Here is a 21,809-nt window from a genome sequence, read left to right as displayed (position 1 = left end):
ATAAAAAAATTGAAATTTGCGCCCAACACAGCGCCAATGAACAGATGCAGCCTAATTACGCCAAATTCATCTGTATATATTTTGTCTGATTTCATAACTTTGTGACAATATCCCATCCCTTGTGGTCACGCGTATGTTCTGCCAGTACAGCTGCTTTGGATATACGTCCGCAACACTGCCTCCAGTTCCTTTGTTCATCCAGTAAATGTGGCCCAACAAAATGCTCGTGAGTGCTGACCAGCCCTTATTTATACTGAAAAGTGGGCATCAGGGAGATATCTTCAAATTTAGTAGCTCTTTTTTTTTTGTTGAGCGTATATGAATCTTTACAGCATAAATAACGCACGATGACAAAGGAGAAAACGAAAAGTAACGTTACAATAGTTTTCAACGACATACAATTGTTCAATACTGAGCAGCGAAACAGATGCGTCCAGGTCTGGTGCCCCGTCAGATGGGACACGTGCTCGGGTTAGCGTGATGTGCACAGCTATGCTAAGAATATTGAGCTAGAAAAATGCGCAGAAACAGCTTCTAGTCGCCATGAACCTCCTCTTTGTTGTCAAGGTGACACAACAAATGGGCGCTGTATTTACACGCCCTGTGAACATGTGTGAATTGAAGCGAGTAAGTTTGTAAATCTAGTTTCAGTACCGCATATACCTTATACTTCCACCTTAAATGCTCAAGTTTTGTTTCTTTAGTAGGCGTTCATAGTGCAAATATTTATAATAGTAGCTTATGCATGTTCCCCACTTAACATAGTTTTACCACAAATGATCCAAACAGAAATCAGATTTTCTCTGGCAGTATTAGTTTAATTGTTGGTAATTTTAGGGCAGCCAGTCCACTTACTAAGTGCGTGAAACTTGGCATTTGTCGTGCGCGCTCTTTCAGACGTAAACGTTCGCATTTTGGTCTTGGTGTTCTATGAAAAAGACGCAAGCCGGCATTGCTTCTAGTTTTTTGTTTAACTCCGCAAGCAAAAAAGAAACATAATCAATACAGCTGTCTTTGCATTGGTGGTGCGTTTCCTCCCCCCCCCCTCCCTATCTTCTTTAGAGCTGCGCAAGCATGTAAGTAATATGAAGGAAGATCAAAAATATAACCATGGCGAGGGATTCTTTCATGATATTGCACCTATTATTGGTCCTCTCGATAATTTTCTGACTTTTGTATTGCGTTTGAGAGGCTTAACGGCTTTTTCTACTATTTGAGTCTGTGCATTTTTCGAGCCTCGCACACACCTATGCGTGACGTTAACGCGATAGCTTTAAAGATCTGGTTTTGCAGAAATTGCAATGTTGCCCCAGCATTGCTAATCATTTGCCGAAAATCGCAATCGATGCCAATAAAATTAATATGGAAGGGCTTGCACTAATGCCAGAAATTGGGGTCACGGCGAAGATTATCGGTGATCAGCTTTGCTTTAACCTAGAATAAATCTTGTGCAGCTCAAATTTGCTAATACTTGCACAATTGTTATATGATGCCTGGTTTCGCCAAGATTTGCTTAATTTTGTGTGGTCATGCTTATCTTTTTCTTGAAATATCCTAATTTTCGCAAGTATTGATAGGGTTGGAAAGTTTTACTCAAGTTTATTTTGCGAGCCGATGCTTTGTTTTGCTTAGTTCTTGAAAAAAAACCACTTCGATAGTTTGTGGAATGTTAACACTAGGTTGTTGATAATCATTTTGAATAATGTATTCCTTATTGATCGATTACCGTTCGGGCATTGAGTGAGTCATCCCTAAGCTTTCACATTGTTGCATGTGCATCACTATGTGCAATAATCTTGTTCCCCGACGCCATCACCTCATTTCTTCGAGAGTGAAAGGGGGACAGGCCAAAGCGTCTGGCATGAACGCGTTCTGGCATTGCTTGGGCCAGCTGTTGCGCATGCGCAGTCTGAGTGGGCGCGTACACCAGATTGAACTCTGCCTTTAGCTGCCTCGTATCTAAAGACGAGGGTAATGCACGTCACTTATGGCGTTACGTTATGATGACAAAGTTCATTCGGAATGCGCTTTTGCTCCAGGAACTAGATGAAAATTTTATAAACTTCATGTTTAAATTAGGGTGAAGCTCCTCTTGCTGTAACGTTGTCACGCGTCCCGCGTAAATGAAAAAAGAAGAGACAAGAAAGAAGGCGCAAGAAATGGATGACCATTCCTCTTCTCATTTCTTAGATGGTGTTACACTACCACTGCTCTCCGAAAAACAGCTACTCTCCGACTGGCTGCTGTGCGTGCTTTGCCTGAGTTCGTGGAAAACAAGTGCTTCTCTCATCCTTCTGGATAGTCGCTGTACTGGCAGATTGTCGTTGGGGCACGGACGAAGCAGAGCGGCGTTCAGGACGCTTGCGCTCGGCTTTCTTGGCTCGCGTCTCGTCGGCGTAACCCGCACGCTGTCTGCTTTCTCGAACGTGATCGGACGCATGGGTACAAAGCGCACGGAAGGATGCACGCATGAACGGATGGATGGACGGATGCTTCGCCCCACTCATCATCATTCACTTCGTGAATGAGCTCTAACTTTTTAGACAAAATGTCTAATCGAAACAGAAATTACTAATGTTATTGAAAAACTTTGGATGAACGGGAATTTGGCAAAGTTTGTAATGTTTTCTGTGCACTTCAACGTAGCCACTCATAATTGAAGAAACCATTTCAGTTGACAGAAAATTAGATTTCGTCAGCAAGGCTCTCTGGGAAAAAACCTGATTTCTGCAGAAATTTACAGTAACAGTGATGGCTTGCTTCATCCAGGGTACAAAGCGTAAGGGCTTATTTTTTTTACAAATAAACGTACTTTTTCACTGAAGAGTCTGCAGAAAAATTTGACCGGATAAATCAGTCTTGCGCTCAGAATACATAATTGTGACTAAATAGGAGTATTATGTGAAGGTTTTTAATGTCATTCTTGTTTGCTCAGTGTTTCGACAAAGAAAAACACACATGGATTTAGAAGCTCCTCTAGGAGGAAATTTGAATTTCAGTACAGAACTGACTATTGAGTACGCAACAGAAAAGCGCTATTTTACTCTGTACAGTTCCCAATTGCAAGCGTTCATTGAAAAGAAAAGCTGGGCTCTTGAGGGATACGACCGCAACTACTGCTAATAGGCATCCCACTGACGCATTCGCCGATACTCTTATACCCAACTGCTGGCAGGTCGATCGCCGTCTGACTCTGGGGTAAAAGAATAGCTCCAGCAATGAGGCGTCCTACGAGCCGAAAAAGTTATGTACAAGAAGCCTGGGATGATTGCAATAAAATATAACGAGTAACGTGATCCCTCAGGTTACCAAAAAAGTATTAACACTCGTTAATATTTATGCAGTTACGAAATATAAATGAGTGCGATACCTAATTCAAGAAAAAACAACATAGTCGCTCCTTCTGGCACAACAGCCGGTGAATGTGAAGCATGCCTTCACGGAAGTAGTTGACGTTCATTGTGCATTATCCCGCCACAAAAGCAAAGGATTGTCTGCTACAGTAACAAACTGCAATGACACTTGAAGAACGGCTGGAAGCTCCAAACATGCTACGCACTGCTCGGTAAGAGAGGGCACAGGGAAAGAGCATACACAAGATGCGTACGAAGCAAGAACTGTCGAACCTCTACACTTGAAGCGCGCTTCTCAAATCCAAAAGAACACGCACGAAAAGGGCGTTCAAGTGTGCATACGTACCACTGTACCACGCTAAAAGTTAATTGATATGTACAATACTTTTATGAAACATTTACTGATTTTGCTGTAGCGCAATAAACAAACTATGTAGCGCTCGTTTTAGTGATGAATGATTGTACGCATCAGTAAAATTATTACTTTCCAAAACCTAACGCTAAACTTGTGTTTCGATTGTCCTATGGGGTTGTTATCAGATGCACTATATGATGAGCGGAAGCGAGCTTTGGTATGCTATCTGGTGGGTTTTCAGCCTATCGCTTGCTCAGTCGCAAAAATGCTGGAGTGACCCCTTATTGCTAAAGTACATTTCTGCATGCTGAAAGCCTACATGCACAAGGACAACAAAAAAACAGACAGGATGACCTGATTGGTGAGGGTAGAAAACATTTTATTACACAAAATATATCAGAGAGTTGCTACATAATGCATGCTTGAGTAAGAAGACTCTATTCCGGGACGCCGATGAAGTTGGCAGCGGCCCGAGCACGCCACACCAAGAAGCGTTGAGCAATCAAGTTCGAGCAGCTGAACTTCAAATTCTCCCTCCAAAGTCTCTCTAGTTGGGACGAGGAAATAGGATAAAAAAGGAAGGGGGTTGGTGGGGCACAAAGGGACGACGAAGTAGATGTCAGCCCTGGTCAGCCCTGGTTGGCAGGTCAAGCAGATGCCACTCATTTCCGGCAAAAATTCCTGACGTCCGCTGGACTTAGGTGTTCGTCTGGAGGCGGCGTAGTATTCGCTCGTCCGCTTACTCTAGATTAAATGTGGGGTCCGGGCAGAGGTGTTGCGAAACCTAGTAATAAGGAAGAATTTTGCGGAAGCTCGTCAGGTTCGTATAGCCTGATTCCGACTCGGGACATAGAAGGGCCAGAGCTCGGATAAGAGAAGCGCTGGCAGTGGCGTTCGACGTCTCGTTGCCGGGCTGGCCCGAGTGGCCTGGGGTCCATACTGTACAAAGGGGTGAGGTTTATGCTACAAGAGGCTGCCCAAAGTAGTTGCCCTGTCAGAGGATGATAGAACCTTGAAGGTATTGGTAACAGACTCAGCGCGAATCCGTCAAGATGGTGCGTGGGGTGGGATGCAAGGCGGCCAAAGCAATGGCAACCTCCTCAGCTTGCGCCACAGTGTTTGCTCTACAAGAGAGGCCATCGACGGTTTGTTTCTCTGTAATCTTAGTGGCTGTGAAGTGCCCCAAGGGGAAGAGTCCAGAGGCGTCCACGTAGAAAACGCCAGGTTCATGAGTGTGTCGTGTCTGTAGGGCCGGAGACGGTGCTTGTATACGGCCGGGTTGTAGCTCGGGGTTCGTGTTGCAGCGTTGTGGTTCGACTCGGGATTTTTACAGCCAAATTTCCGGTATGGGCATCGAAGTGTCTTGGTCAGTGATTGCATTGAAGACGATCCTGTGTAGCTGACGTTGCCCTGAACAATTCTTTGACAGACGATTAATTTGGCTAACGCGGCGGCCTCTCCGCAGCTCTGAAAACGAGTATTGTACCCCCAGTACCACGAATCGGCTGTAGGAAGAGGCAAGGGAAGGTCGAGTGCATGTTTGTATACTGAATGAAGGAGGATGTTGATACGTGAAGTTTAACGTACCAAAACCATTATATGATTATGAGAGACGCCGTAGTGGAGGGCTCTGGAAATTTTGACCACCTGGGGTTTTTTAACGTGCACCCAAATTTGAGAACACGAGCCTACATTTCCGCCTCCATTGGAAATGCAGCCGCCGCTGCCGAGATCCGATACCGAGACCTGCGGGTCAGCAGCCGAGTACTTTAGCCACTAGACCACCAGGGTGGGGCACTGGATGAGAGATCACCTACAGGTGGTGCTCGTGGTGAAGACGCTGGTGAAGGTGGCTTGAGGCGTAGAAAACTCGACTGGTCACGAACGTATGGGCTAACTGCATGGACTGGGTTTCACGGAGACCGCCCCGCTTGCTAGTGGCCCGCCGTATCATACGGCTTACCGGTTCGCTTTTGCGTCGAAGGCTTGCTGTTGTATTCTAGGGATCCAATATTGATCTGATGTGAAGCCCAAGAAAACGAATTTTCAAGACTGATGAAATGCGACCAATCGGAAGCAAAACCCGGGTGGAGGTAAGTGGGATACAGAGAGGAGAGCTGATTGGGCTGGAGAACTCTCCAGGCTGCACGAAGCAGCATAGGTGCTCACCTGAGGGGCCGCGTTTTCTATAGGCTCTTTTTTATTTGTGCTGGGGAGCAGCAGTTATTCAAAATTGTAATATTGATGAAATATAGTGCGTGGTCTATTACCTCGACCTTGCGCAGATGCAAGGGGAGGTCCTTCGTGGCCAGGCTAAACAGTAGGGTCGGCAGCACTGCACCTTAGTGGTGTACCCCATGTGCCTGAACGGTACAGACCACGCTAGATGGAGTCGAGGCGGATAAAACCAGCGCGATGATATAGAATGGCTCGAATGCAATTGAAAGCCTTCATAGCGTTGTTCGAGGTAGAAAGGCTTGAAAGGATACTTCTGTGTTTGACCTTATCAAACGATCTTCTAAAATTGAGACCGAGTAGGCTTTATTGTTACAGTGCATAGCGGTCATTTTTGCAATGTCGTGTGGAAGTTTGAGAAGGGTGTCCTGTGCCGACAGATGCTGGCAAAAAGCAAACATTGTGTCAGGAAAGGTCTGATTGGCCTCCATGTAGACGGAAAGGCGTTGGCGGGTTGTGGTTTTCATGAGCTATCCGGTGCAGGACCTAGCGCAGATGGGTCTCAATGCCTCGATGCTAACTGGTTTGCCTGATTTGAGTATGAATGTGACGAGTGATGTCGACCGTTCAGATGGCGGTGCGGAGTCATTTCATATCAAATTTATCAGGGAGAGTTGCGAGAGGTTTTCCTCGTTGGATAGGTTAGCCAGAAGCGACACTATGATGCCACTTCGCCTATAGGCAATGTCCCGTCGCATTTTCGCTAGTGCAGCCTGTATATTCGAAAGCGTGTATGGCGCATCGAGCTCGGCGTTATGGGTGCCAAAATATGTATATTCTGGGCCTATGGGGTCAGTTGTGCGGCGGATGTATCGCTCGCGCGAGTTGATCTCTAGTGCCCTGATAGGCATGCAAAGCACGGTGGAGCTGGCGTTGCCTTGAGCCCGAGTGCTGGAAGGCTCCAGACAGCTACGAAAGAGCCACTAGGTGCTCTTACAGTTCATTTAGTTTGCTGCCTTCGTGCAGGTTCCAGCGCATTTTGAATCAGCAAGCTGTGCACAGTATGCTGCAGCCTCTGCAGTGAGTGCCCGATGCGAAAGGGAAGTTTTCGATTGAGTTTCTTACGTTTCCAGCGCTTTATAAGCCCGTGGCAAACATTCCAGAGATCTAAGAGGTGTGTGTTTGTTGCAGATGTCAAATCAGAGTTTGTTAGGGTGCGAGTGTGTTCCCGCTGCATATAAAGTACGTACGATGCCCATGCCGCGTATTCGCTCGAGCTGGATATCATAGAAAGTGGCTGCCTTCTGAATGAAGTCTAGTCAATGAGGTGGGCCAGGCTTTAGTATAGGCACAATTTCTGCCAAGATGTGATGAAAATCCGAAGTAAAAAGTGTTCACTTCTCAAACTCTCGCCCAAGTTTTCCCATGCCGCATCACGAATGTTAAGAGCCAGGACATGGTCTCGATATGTGTCGGGTGTGGCCAAATTTCCGGAACGCGTGGGCTGTGCCAAATCGGTAAGAGGTGTGAAACAAAGCGAGGAGATGAGCTCCTTGAGTTTTCTGCCCTCGTCTTCTCATTGTAGTAACCCCAGTGAGGGCTGGGAACGTTTGAGCCCCCTACAATCACCAGGGGTTGGCAATGTGCCCTGCGCAGCCCCCTATGAATCAGATTCTCAAAAGAAGCCCCGAAAGACGAGAGGAAGATTACATGTTTAACCTGTGAATTAGTGGTGAGCCTCTCCGTTGAGACAGCATTGGTGGAGTTTGGACACCGATACTCCATCCCCCTGTCTTGGCCGCAATTACACTCTGCCTGCAGATGACATTAACAAGATGATTGCTCCCGACCTCACTGCAGTGCAAGCTGCCAGCCTCCGTAGTCTGCTAACATCATATAGAGACCTTTTCGACTTTGACCACCGCCCTCTCAGCCAAACAACTGCAGTGACTCACCGGATCAACACTGGTAATGCCAGTCCTATACGGCGGCGTCCATATCGCGTATCTCACAAGGAACGCCAAGTAATCCAAAATGAAGTGGATAAAATGATTACTAAAGACGTAATAGAACCCTCATCCAGCCCCTGGGCCTCCCCAGTCGTGCTCGTTCAGAAGAAAGATGGCAGCTGGCGCTTTTGCGTGGACTATCGCCATTTAAACAAAGTGACCCACAAAGATGTCTACCCTTTGCCTCGGATTGATGACGCCCTCGATTGCCTCCATGGTGCCCAATACTTTTCGTCTATCGACCTTCGATCCGGCTATTGGCAAATTTCCGTCGACCCCATGGATCGTGAAAAAACCGCTTTCGTTACGCCCGACGGCCTCTACCAGTTCAAAGTCATGCCGTTTGGACTGTGTAATGCGCCGGCAACTTTCGAGCGCATGATGGACTCCCTTCTCCGAGGATATAAGTGGTCCATCTGCTTATGTTATTTAGACGATGTCATCGTCTTTTCGCCCACCTTTGACAGCCATATAACACGTCTGTCAGCTGTCCTGGATGTTTTTCGAAGAGCTGCTCTCCAGCTCAATTCTGCAAAATGCCATTTCGGACGTCGCCAAATCACCATACTCGGCCACCTTGTCAGTGCCGATGGTGTTCAACCAGATCCCGAAAAGGTGCGAGCAGTACAACAATTTACTGAACCACGCTCAACCAAGGACGTCCGAAGTTTTGTAGGGCTATGTTCCTATTTTCGTCGATTTGTCCGCAACTTCGCCGACATCGCTCGACCGCTTACTGATCTCTTAAAGAAGGACGTTCCCTTCGCATGGGGTATAGAGCAAGCGGACGCCTTTTCGGCTCTTATCCATCTGCTGACTACGCCACCAGTACTGGCCCATTTCGACCCAGCATCACCTACAGAGCTTCGGACCGATGCCAGTGGCCATGGAATTGGAGCGGTCCTTGGCCAACGACAGCACGGGAAGGACCGCGTGATTGCTTACGCCAGTCGTCTTCTTTCACCTGCCGAACGGAAGTTCTCCATCACTGAGCGTGAATGCTTAGCTTTAGTGTGGGCCGTGGCGAAATTCAGGCCTTACCTGTATGGCCGAACTTTTTCTGTTGTTACGGACCATCACGCTCTTTGCTGGCTGTCATCGCTAAAGGACCCATCTGGACGTCTTGGTCACTGGGCTCTCCGTCTGCAAGAATACTCATTCGTGGTCCACTACAAGTCGGGACGCCTCCACACAGACGCAGACTGTTTGTCACGTTATCCGGTTGAAACGCCTGACTTGACAGACCTTGATTCAGACCCCTGCGTTCTCTCCATCCACGCTTTGGGTAATATCTTCACCGAACAACGACGTGACCCGTCGTTACTCTCCATTATCGAGCGTCTGACCTCTGCTCCGACAGACCCTTCCGTTCGCCTGTTCGAACTGCACGACAACATTCTGTACCGTCGCAGCTTCAACGCTGATGGCCCGGAATTACTACTCGTGCTTCCCCATCACCTGCGTACCAGCGTTCTCGAACAACTACATGACGTACCTACAGCCGGTCACCTAGGCGTCTCTCGTACCTACGATCGTGTGCGACGTCGCTTTTTCTGGCCCGGACTGTATCGTTCTGTGGTTCGCTACGTCACTGCTTGCGACCGCTGCCAACGCCGCAAGCGCCCCTCTGTGCTACCGTCTGGCCTCCTACAGCCCATTGACATACCAACGGAACCATTCTTCCGTGTTGGCCTTGACCTGTTGGGCCCGTTTCCTACGTCCACCTCCGGAAATAAATGGGTTGCAGTCGCCACATACTACGCCACACGCTTTGCCATCACTAAAGCACTGCCGACAAGCTGTTCCACTGACATCGCTGACTTTCTCTTGTATGAAGTCACTCTTCATCACGGCGCTCCGCGGCAGCTGCTTACTGATCGAGGAAGGTACTTTCTTTCACGTGTTGTGGATGATATTCTCCGCGCCTGCTCCACTGAGCACAAGCTTACCACCGCTTATCATCCACAGACAAATGGATTGACCGAGCGTCTGAACCGAACGCTGACGCAGATGCTGTCAATGTACGTTTCGCCAGATCACCGTGACTGGGACAAAGCACTCCCTTTTGTCACGTTCGCGTACAATTCTTCACGGCACGACACAGCTAGTTATTCGCCGTTTTATTTGCTATTCGGCCGACATCCAGCATTACCATTTGACACGCTCCTTCTTTCGGCTGCCCCCTTGTCTACTGAGTACGCCAGCGATGTCGTTTCTCGAGCCCATGCAGCCCGTCAGCTTGCCCGTGATCGGCTGCACTTGTCGCAAGCGCAGCAAAAAGACCGCTATGACAGTCGCCACCAAAGCGTGCACTTCTCGCCGGGGTCTCTGGTACTTCTCTGGACACCAAACCGCCAAGTCGGCTTATCAGAGAAGCTACTATCACACTACCATGGCCCCTACAAAGTGTTACGACAACTTAGTGACGTGAGCTACGAGATCGCACCCCTAAACAATGCCTTTTCGACCACCTCACTCCAGACAGACGTTGTACACGTTTCCAGACTGAAACCGTATCACCCTCCTCGTTCGTTGCCGCCGTACTAAGCGCCGTGACGGCGCTTCCGCCGCAGGGGAGTGATGTTACGGTGCATCATCGACAGGAGCAAGCGTGGCACTTAGCGAAGATGAAGAAGACGCCTGTGCGTTAGGCGCTTGCACGAGAGGCAACTCAGCCATCTTGTTCGGCTGCCGACTCTCGGTGGACGCTGTCCTGTAAGCCAAGACCTCGCTCCGTCACATTATCATACAATAACCGCATAGGAGATCCAGATAGAGGTTGATTTGTATTGCCGTGTACGCCTTATGCACAATAAGACATGCAGTGGTGCCTCCCACATGTTCAGAAACATTTGGCGTCGCACCACATTCTTCAAGTGCCCACACAGCTGGCCGAAAGGCAAAATAGTGGAGGAAAAAAGGCTTCAGCGCTTTCACTTGTTCCCACACCCTCGAGAGTTCAACTGTATGATATTGAATTTCGACGAAAAACTTGAGAGAGATGTACAGTTGGTAGTTATCATAAATATCATAGGTTTTATATTTCACCCTCCATGTCTTGCTCAGAACCTTGAGAGGCAAGAATGGGTTAGGAGGCCGGATTGTCTGACGGCAAGTTTTTGGTAGTCATCTTGCCTCAAGACACAATAAATGTTAAACAATGAAAAAATTCGCAGCGTGCGCGTTAACTAAAAGCCGAATTCTCCTGTCTCTCATTCCCCATTACCAGCCGTTGGCATGTACATTGAGTACTATCTGACAAGAAAAGATGGCTACGTTACCCTCGCTGGGCGTGACCTCCTTGGTTTTCGAAAGGTTTAGCGAGCGTTAAGCCCAGTGCCATGAATAGAGTGAAATAGTATTTACCATGAACTCGATGTGGTTAAAAGTGGGAAGTAGATACGAAGCGCAAGTAGTAAGAAAGCAAAAACCAAATTCTCCCGTCTCTCATCCCCCATTAGCAGCCATTGACGTATACATTGAGCACTATCTGACAAGAAAGGGTTGCTACGTTATACTCACTCGGCGTAACCTTCTTGGTTTTAGAAAGGTTTAGCGAGCGTTTTGCCGCACTGTCGTGAATACAGTGAACTAGTATAAACCATGAACTCGAGGTGGTTAAAGGTGGGAAGTAGACTGAAGCGCAAGCTGTAAGGAAGACGAAGTGAAGAATCACTGGGCTTGAGTTTTCTAGCGCTGCTCTTTTTTCGCCAATTTTGTACGTTTTTTTTTACTCGTCTTCTGCATCTTACTGTCACGATTCGGCTACCACCGCGGTGCACCAGGCGCCACGTCTCTACGGCGCCGTAGCCTTATGTTCGGGTGCCACGACGTTCGAAAGCTTCGGCTACTGGTGGCGGCCATTCTTATCGGCACCCATCGAATGAAGACGAAGTGATGAATGTGTCCAAACAGCAAGACAATTCCGTGTTTCGTGGACCCGAGAAGGACTGTGACGGCCCCTCAACGACACCTAACGCCGACGACGAGTGTGTTACTCCGAAGAAGGCGCGAACTGATAATCAAGAGGATTACAACGATGCAAGAATGATGGACTCCGCGGAAGTGAACTGCCATGTAGAAGCAGAAGACAGGCCTTTCACAACAGTCACGTACAAAAAAGCCCAACCAGTGGGGATAACCGTAATTTTTAAGCTGACAGACCCTAGCGCCTCGTTCTGGAAAGTCAATTCGAACAAACTGGCCAGTGAAGTAGTATCTACTGCTAAAAAGAAAGTGGAGTCGTTCCGTGTCAACAGAGATGGCAACTTCTCCGTAAGTGTCTCTACAGTTACTGCATCCTCCAGACTTCTGGAGTTAACACATGTTGCTGGTCTTGAAGTGGCACCGTACTTACCACATTCGTATGTGAGGAACCTAGGAAAGATTAGACAAGTACCAGTGCAATACAGCGAAGATCAACTGCTTGAATATTTAAGAGACAGCGGTGTAATCTCAGTCAGAAGACAGACTAAATGGCTCCGTCGTGAAGATGGTTCAGCAGAGCCACATTTACTCGGCAGTGTAATTCTTGAGTTCTCCCCCGACAAGCCACTGCCACTTCGTATTCCCCTAGGCTTCACAAGTCATCCGGTGGAAGAGTATCTACAGCCCGCTACACGATGTTACAAGTGTCAACGATATGGACATGTTGCCAAATCGTGCCATGGGCGACTTCGCTGCAAAATATGTGCAGGAGCACATGATTACAAAGAATGTAATCATGTGAAATTGAGGAATCATCGAGGAATGATTGAGGAATCATCCCAAATGTGCCAATTGCAATGGAGACCACATAGCGTCATATGCTGGTTGTCCGAAACACAAGGGAGCTACTCGACCAAAGCGACAAGAAATTTTGTTTGGAAGAGCTCCAAAAAAGGGATCGCCTTGTTCGAATCTTGAAACTGTGCATCCACTCCCTGTGACTTCAAAATCACAAAAGAGTACATCACCACTGTTGTATGTGGTGGTAGCCAAGCGTGCTTCAGCTCAGAAAAACAAAAGTACAGCCAAAACGGACCGTAGAGGACGATCACCAAGCGTTCAAAGGCGGGCAAGCGACAGCAGGACACCGAAACCGTCAGCAACTCGGGTTAACCAAGCGTCTACACCTTTCACCTCGCCAAACCAAAGGCACAACAGCAACGTGCACAGAAAACAAGATATGCAGGTATGGTTATGTCGATGCTATTCCTTGCTTTGAAGGCAATCCTGCGTGTATTTTCACAGGCCGAGGACCTACCAGAGGTGAGCGCAGTTCTTTCATTAGAGCCTCTAGTAGTACAACAAAAAATTGTTGTATAGCAAAATGGCTCTACAAATAAACAACTGTTTCCGCAGCACAGCTGTGTTTTAGTGGAATGTCAATGGCCTTAGGTCCAAAAGTGCAGACTTTTGGAAGCTCGTTGCTCAGTATATCTTCCCCGTTCTGTGTCTAAATGAAACCAACGTTGGCCCTGATTTTAGGATTTCTAACTCTGCCACATATGCATCAAGAAAAACTCCAAGCTTAAGCAGAGCACTGTTATGCGTACGGTGCGACATACCTGCCTTTGTTTTATACTCTTCGGACTCGGACGTGCCAGAATTTGTAGGGTGCAAAATTCAATTCCAAAAACCTACCATCTCCGTAATTTGTGTTTATTTGCAACCATCGACACGCATCTCCGAATCATCTCTGGTTCATTTATTGGGTAAAGTGCAGAGACCTACCCTCATTTGTGGAGATTTCAATGCGCACATTACCAAGTGAGGTAGTACTCATACCAATTCACGTGGGAGAACACTCAAAAAAGCAATCGATCGTTGTGGTCTTAATGTACTGAATGAAGGACCAGTAACATTTTTAAAAGGTAATAATTATGCCAGCTATCTAGACTTGGCTATAACCTCTCCTGACATTGCACGAGATATGAACTGGTGTACAGACCTCGAAACACGAGGGAGTGATCATTACCCAGTTCTTATGCAACACCCTAGAATGCAAGTGCAAACGACCACATTGATTTCAAAGCTAACTTACTGGAAAGTATTTTGTGTACATACTGGACGTGGCTTGATGGGAGTGAATGAATTGGATACATTTATGTTCTGCATGAAAAGCAGTTACTCCCGTGTGACAAGGTTTACAGCTGTCCCAGCAGGCCACTTCAGTGTAGATGCAGACTATCAGCGCCTACGAGCTATTAGAAGGCCAGCAGAACGTCGCTATCGCTGCGCAGGGAGGCTTGAAGATTATAAGAAGAGTCAGGCCACACACATCCAATATAACCAACACATGCAAATGTTAGGTCGGAAAAAATGGCATAATTTCTGCAATTCATTGACCCTATTTATTGCACATCCAAAAAATCTGGCAGAATATCACTGCTCTAAGTCATCCAGTATCCCAGCAAAACCCATTTAGAGCATTGGCCTTATCTCTTGGATTATCCGAACGTGATGTTTCTATTAGGTTTTGCATAATGCTGACTGGAACTGGGCAAATGGTTCACAACACTATTGCACTGCCTAGTTCTGTAGAGCAGCAAATCCATGATGCATACACTTAATCACATGGTCAACTGGATAAGACGTATTCTCTACTAGAGTTCCGTACTGCTTTATCACTTACCTGCGTAAGAACGGCAACCGGTCCCGACAACGTATCGTACAGTGTTCTGAAAAATCTAGGGCCCAACGGCATGCCAGTTCTTTTACGGATATATAACGAGATGTGGACGAAGCCGTACGCCCCAATGTGTTGGAAGGTCTCGAGAGTCGTCCCACTACTGAAGCCCGGTAAATCACCGCTTTCACTTGACTCATTCCGACCAGTCAGCCTCACTATCTGTGTATTTAGAGTAACAGAAAAAATCGTTGACAGAAGATTACAGTGGTGTATTGAAGCTAACAACTCACTTCCAGAAGCGATGGCTGGCTTCAGATGACGGCGATGCACCATGGACAGCGTCTTCGACCTCGTTTCATTCGTAGAACATGAGATGAGCTGTGGAAACATGGCTGTTGCGGCGTTCATAGATATTAAGAAGGCGTTCAACTTTTTGAGCCACCTTTCTGTGCTACACGGGCTTACCTCACTAGGGGTTCACGGTCGTATCCTTTAATGGATCTCCAACTTCCTATGTAACAGACAAATATATATTTCAACCAATAACAAGACAGCGATTGCTTCAACATGAGCAGAGGTGTACCCCAAAGAAGCATTCTAAGTCCGCTTCTTTTTAATGCTGCAATAGCAGGTCTTCCAGAAGTACTGCCTGAAGCCTTGAACATATCCATGTATGCAGACGACATATGCATATGGACGTCTCACAAATCCCTGGAAGTGATCGAACACCGGCTTCAACAAAGACTAGACGCACTAAGTGATTACCTCAAAGAGCGAGGCATGCAGATTTCTCACACCAAATATGTAGTTCTGCCATTTACGAGAAAAAATAGTGAAAAAACTTAAAGCTTTATGTGGGTGGCCAGAAAATCGAAATCGCACGAAAGCATCGCTTCCTTGGCGTTACATTACATAGCCAATTCTGATGGAGTCAGTATATTGCTGATCTAGAAAATCAAGTGAACAGCACCATAAATGTTTTACGTCGCATCGCGGGAACAAAATGGGGCGGTGAATCAGCGTCTCACCTCCACGTTCATTGTGCACTAACCGACTGAAAATTGCCTACTCTGCGCCAGTTTGCCTACGTCGCTACACCGACTTCAGATACGTCGCTACACCGACTTCAGCTGTTACAAGCACGAAGCTTACGCATATGTCGGGGGGTTCCACAGGCAACATCAAGTTCTTTGACACTGGCAAAGGCAAGAGAACCCAACTTTATATTAATGAGAAATGCGGAGACATCTCGGCACCTCTTTCGTCTTTCGTCTAGTAATTCGTGGTAATTCAATCTAGGGTCTCTTCGCGCGTTCGACTTGCACAGCGGCACACACAGCAGCACAAAAACTATGTGCATCACACCACTAAAAAAAGCATTTACACACGCGCACACTCTAAAACTGTTCTTAAACCAAGGAAACATGATGTAAACGGCCCACAAAAAAAACAAAATTACACACTAAAAAACTTGGCAGACCCCACGTACAGTGAGAATCGATAATATGTGCAGCACAAATAAGAAAGGTGTGTATGTCACTTTAAAATCAGCACAACGTTACGAGTTGGAGGTAAATGATGCCGTACATGACTTCGGTGTCATATATATTATATTTTGATGTGTTGTTTACCTTTGTCATCTATTCACTTCACGTGATACAAAATTTAGTATATGTGGAGCTAATGAATCGGCCGTGAGTATGCTATTAGCGTGGTATGTTGTCATAATCCAAAATGGCACGCGTGTCAGGATTATCATGTTTGCACCAGTCATATATTTCGTCATCCATTGACATCACGCCACACCAACTTTGGTATATGTGGAGCTAGCAAAACGGCCGCGAGCGCATCATGAAGGGCCCAAATATATACTCCATTGTAGCGTTGACAAACGCGCACGCTGGGCACAGCGCCGCTACGTTAGAAAAACGCGAGCACTTTATAGTCTGACGCCAGGTACGACCGATGTGACCAGTGTCCATCGGCCCGGCCCGACGGCAACCGGCGCGAAATTCACACCGATGCGTTACCAAGACAACGCTGCGTCTCCCTCTTTTTATGACGGAGGAACGCTGGACGCACTGAAACACGCATGCGTCAAAACAGCGAAGCGCGGCACGTGCCTGCGAGTAAATGGAAGGACCGATGCCTGGCATGCAACGCCGGCGAGCACGTGCACCGCGTTCCGTCGAAATGTATTGGCGCCTGGACTGTGGCATGTAGTTATGTTCTCACGACACGCACCTCGTGATTATCATGTTTTGCACCAGTCACATACCTTCGTCATCCATTGACATCACGTAATACCAAATTTGGCATATGTGAAGCTAGTGAAACGGCCGCGAGGGCATCATCGATGTGGCATGTAGTCATGTTGTTACATAACACGCTTGTCATGAGTATCATGTTTAGATGTGTCATTTACCTATGTCGTCTGTTTGCGTCACGTAGTATTGAGTGTAGTGCATGTAAAGCTAGCCAAATGGCCGCGAGCGCATCATGAACGTAGCATTTAGTAATGTTGTTAAATGACACGCATCTCATATTTGTCACGTTTGCACCAGTATCATACCTTCATCATCCATTCACGTTCCGTAATACCTAATTTGGTATAAGTCAAGCTTGCGAAACAGACGACAGCGCATCATGAGCGTTGCATGTAGTCATGTTGTTACATGATAGACATATCATGATTATCAAGTTTGCACCAGTCACATAACTTAGTCATCCATTCACGTACTGCAATACCAAATTTTGTATACGTGACGCTAGTGAAACGGCCGCGAACGCATCATGAGCTTGGCATGTAGTCATGTTGGTACATGACACGCTTGACATGAATTTTGTGACACGGTCTGTTGCTTGTGTGGCCAAGCAATCATGCCATACCATACCAGTTTCGCAACATGCCATGTGAACGAAACCACCACAAGAGCGGCACGACCATGAAACGTAAACCATAACATTCAGACATAAATGTCATGATTTTCATTTCATGACTAGCCAAACGTGTTCTTCATACATCATGTTATGCCATACCAAGTTTGGTGTCGATACCATTATCGAAACTGCCAGGAGAGCTAAAAGTCGTATACATAGGCGGCTAGATAGATAGATACGCTCAAACTCGCCGAAGCTTGCCAAGATATGCTTCACATTTAAAAGTCGTAGGTGGCTAAACAGACAGACGGACAGACAGACAGACAGACAGACAGACAGACAGACAGACAGACAGACAGACAGACAGACAGACAGACAGACAGACAGATGGACAGACAGATGGACAGACAGAAAGACAGGCGGGCGGACGGGCGGGCGGGCAGGCAGGCAGGCAGGCAGGCAGGCAGGCAGGCAGGCAGGCAGGCAGGCAGGCAGGCAGGCAGATAGATAGATAGATAGATAGATAGATAGATAGATAGATAGATAGATAGATAGATAGATAGATAGATAGATAGATAGATAGATAGATAGATAGATAGATAGATAGATAGATAGATAGATAGATAGATAGATAGATAGATAGATAGATAGATAGATAGATAGATAGATAGATAGATAGATAGATAGATAGATAGATAGATAGATAGATAGATAGATAGATAGATACGCTGAAAGTTGCCGAAGTTCGTTAAGAAACGCTTCGCATTTAAAAGCACATTGTCACACACAAATCTTCTCGCACACAGGTGCGTTTCTTGCTCTCGCGTCAGTGAGAGATGCTCGCGTCTCTTCCAACGCTCGCACTTTCTTTCGTCTGGGCTTTTTGCCAACGTTTTAGCGTTTCTCCCAGCGTTCCTGCCACGCCCGGTCGCCCCTGACATGGAGTACATGGTTGAACGAACCGCAATTTCGGCACAAGAATGGTCGGACGGCTCTTGGCAGCCATCGCCCCGTTTTCGCGCCCAGGAGAAACGACGCCTCGAGCTCCGCCAGGCAACGCCACACCATAACGACGTCCAGCAAGCGACGTCCACACGTAAAGACCTGAAACCACACCCGCCACCCCTGCGAACACTCGGTCCACTACTTAGGATGCCGCCTGACGCCATCCACATTGTGAGACGGCCAAAAACTCCCGTCGACTTTACGAAGCTGCCGCCATGGCAACTGTACGAAGCCCAGCTGAGGGCTGCGTCGCTACTGGACCAGCCACCAGCGTCCCGCGACAAAGTGCGGGTTCACCCCACAAACAACACCTTCACCCTTAGTGTGGGAGAATCTGTCCGAGCACAACCCTACCTTCGCATCACGTCACTGCAGATCTGAGTCCGGACCATTGAATTTCACGTTACGCCCCACCACCCGACGATGAATTTCGTGGCATCATGTTCAACGTATACGAAAGCTTTACTGACGCATAAATCTTGAAGATCTTGCAAGAGAGAGACCCAACAAAGCCTGTCGTGAGTGGCCATCACATGTGACGGACCAACTACGTACTCGTCACCATCTTTAGAGGTTGTTTGCCACGATGAATCTTCTATCACGGCATCTAGATTCGCCTTTACCCATTTTGCCCAAGAGCAGAAGCATGCTTTAACTGTCGCAAGGTGAGTAATTGAACTGACTTGTGCCCTCATGCAAAACGCAACCGCTGTGTGCATTGTGGCGAGGAACACCCGCCAATCCCACAAGACACCCAACCAATCTGCCGTGCCCGCTGCATCGTTTGTAAGGGCGGTCGTGCAACGACGAGCTCGAACTGCAAATATCGTTTCGTTAGGAAGCCTACCCAGTCCAGCTACACACTGGCGGAAGCACCCGACAAAGAGCCAGAACCACAGCGGTCATCAATCTTTCGCAATAATAACTCACCGTCCCAAGTGCAGTCATACCCACCTCTCGGCCAGCCGCAGCAAAGCAACAGAGCGACCATTCAGAACCTCGCATCCGTGGCCAGTCCCAGTCAAGGTTCCAGTTCAGGCCCCGGTCCAAGTCGAGGTCCAAGTCACTATCCAAGTCACAGTCAAAGTCCCAATCACGGTCCCGTTCTGCAAGCTACCTCAACTCGTCTTCGTCGCCTCTCTCCCCCTCTCCTGGGTCGTCCCAGCGATTGTCACTGTGATCACCCGTGCCTGGTCCCAACAAGCTTGCCTGGGCCCAAGGACCCCAGCATCGCTCAAAGCGTCACCGACGTCGATGCAGGATCCCTCCACAGGTGAGGGAGTTGGTCAGGGAGAACTCCTCGCTTAAGGCAAAACTTTCCTCGCAGCAGTCTCAGCTCTCTAATGTCCCAGATAGGAAACCTCACTGAGTACATCGATTCGTTAGAAGCAAAGCTAGAAAAAAACCTTTAAGCAACCAGCCAGGACCGCGTCGGAACCGATGGAGGCCGTCTCTTCCCCATCCCAGCCGCAATCGCATCTCGCGGGTAAGCGCAAAGCAAACACCTCCACCACGTCACTTCATGCCGAAATCGATATCGCTACTGAGGTCTCTAAAGCAGTATCTGCGGCTCTCACGACCCTAGACGCGAAAGTCGAAGTCCGTTGCAGCACTCTGCAACAGGCTATTGCGGACACGAACACTTCACTTAACGCCTTAAAAAGTGATACGTAGGCCACAAATCATTCACTGAATGCTTTGAAAAATTACACGGAGTCCACCACCGCCCAAATCCATGCACGGCTCGCGCGCCGTGAGCATCTGCCCACGTTCGGCCAACCTGCCACGCTGCAGGCGGGCCCCAAACATGCCATGGCTTAATCATGGCGTAACCCACACTGACCATATGGCAGTGGAAATGCAGGGGGTACCGCAAGAAACGGAGCCACCTGCAGCGGCTCGTACAGAAACTGCAAGCTGCTCCGCAGGCGATGGAACCAGCCCCGGGTGTTATCGCCTTGCAACATACGTCTCCTCTTTTCACTCTCCCCGGTTACGTAGCCTACCATCAGTTTGATACGCATCCTTCCCCCTGCACTTTCATGCACGTTCACAGCTGCCTCACAGCTGTACAGCACGAATTGGAAGCAACGAGCATTCAGCATGTGATCGAAGAGATTCTAACACGTAAACGCACAGGCAAGCCGCTCTTTGTCCTGAATGTGTACAGTTCACGCCGTGAGAAAGCGGCCGACTTCTCTGACCTCTTCACCGAGACGATTGCTCTTGTCACGGACGCGCAGGTGTTCTTGCTCGGCAATATTAACGTATGACATCCTGATTGGGGCTTAACGCACACGGATCCGAAAGGCAAAAGGCTATGGTCGATAGTACAAGAACTTCACCTTACCCTACTTAACGAACCGCAGCAGCCACCCACTTGCATAGGCAACAGTGTGTGCCGTGGCACACCACTGGACCTAACACTGCGCTAGATCGTTACGCGTGCTACTTATGACAACACGGGCCTTTTAGTGGGTAGTCACCACAACATCCTCGAGATAACAAGTAACGCGCCTCAGCAAAGAGCTAAAACCCAAAGCTCACATTACCGATTGGCCGAAATTCCGCCAGTTGCGTGGAGAACAAGCCTCCGACACTATTACAGACATCAATGAATGGATCGCTTCCTTTCAAGAGCCCGTGCAGATCACAACCCGTGAAGTGGAGACTACCACCGACTTACCCAACACCGACTCTCGCCTTCTCCACATGTGGGACGCACACACCGGCAGCGTCACAACAAGAAATTACGCCGCTGCATCAAAGCGCTAGCGCGGGAAATTGAGAACCACCGCCTCGCATTCTCGAAACAGCAGTGGGGTCAGCTGTGTGACTGTCTCAACGGGCAAATTAGCTCTAAAAAAACGTGGCCCCTACTACGACACTTGCTCGATCCTTATGCGCCCAAGTCGTCTGCGCAAAAACAGCTTCACTGGCTGATACACTGCTACCCTGGCACGGACGCCAAGCTGCTCGAAGAGTTGGCTCATCGTTACATGAACCTAGCCAAGCCGAACGCACCGCTGGAACGTTTTCCTCCGTACAGCGGCAAACCAAATCCCCGATTGGATGAAGATGTTATGGAGGCGGCAATCTACGAAGCAATTCTCGGAATTCGCACAACGTCGACGCCTGGTCCTAATGGCGTAATCAACAAGTCACTCCGGAATCTCGACGTGAAATCGGTGCCTGCTCTCATGTGGTATCGACGTGAAATCGGTGCCTGCTCTCATGAGTGCAGGCGCTCGGGCCACATATCACAGCAGTGGAGACACGCGAGGCTCGTATTTATCCCCAAACCACGCAAGAAGGTGGACATCGCCAACCCACGCCCTATATCGCTCACATCTTGCATTAGCAAGCTAATAGAACACGCTGTCTTTGCCCGATTACAAACCTACGCTTAAGAAAATGAC

General features: G+C 48.0%; 1 protein-coding gene across 1 annotated transcript in view; it reads left to right on the top strand.

Annotated features, from left to right (window-relative positions):
• Positions 1 to 439: 439 nt before the first annotated feature.
• Positions 440 to 21,809, top strand: part of LOC142771990 (uncharacterized) — a 72,533-nt gene continuing 51,163 nt past the window's right edge. The window contains exon 1 of the mRNA XM_075874049.1: positions 440 to 627. Coding sequence (XP_075730164.1) covers positions 544 to 627 — 84 coding nt within the window. The 5' untranslated portion in view covers positions 440 to 543. The remainder of the gene's footprint in view (positions 628 to 21,809) is intronic.

This window comes from Rhipicephalus microplus, chromosome 9 (genome assembly GCF_043290135.1).
Source record: "Rhipicephalus microplus isolate Deutch F79 chromosome 9, USDA_Rmic, whole genome shotgun sequence".
Lineage (NCBI taxonomy): Eukaryota > Metazoa > Arthropoda > Arachnida > Ixodida > Ixodidae > Rhipicephalus > Rhipicephalus microplus.
The sequence above is the reverse complement of the archived record's forward strand: the minus strand, read 5'-3'. Positions and strand labels throughout refer to the sequence as shown.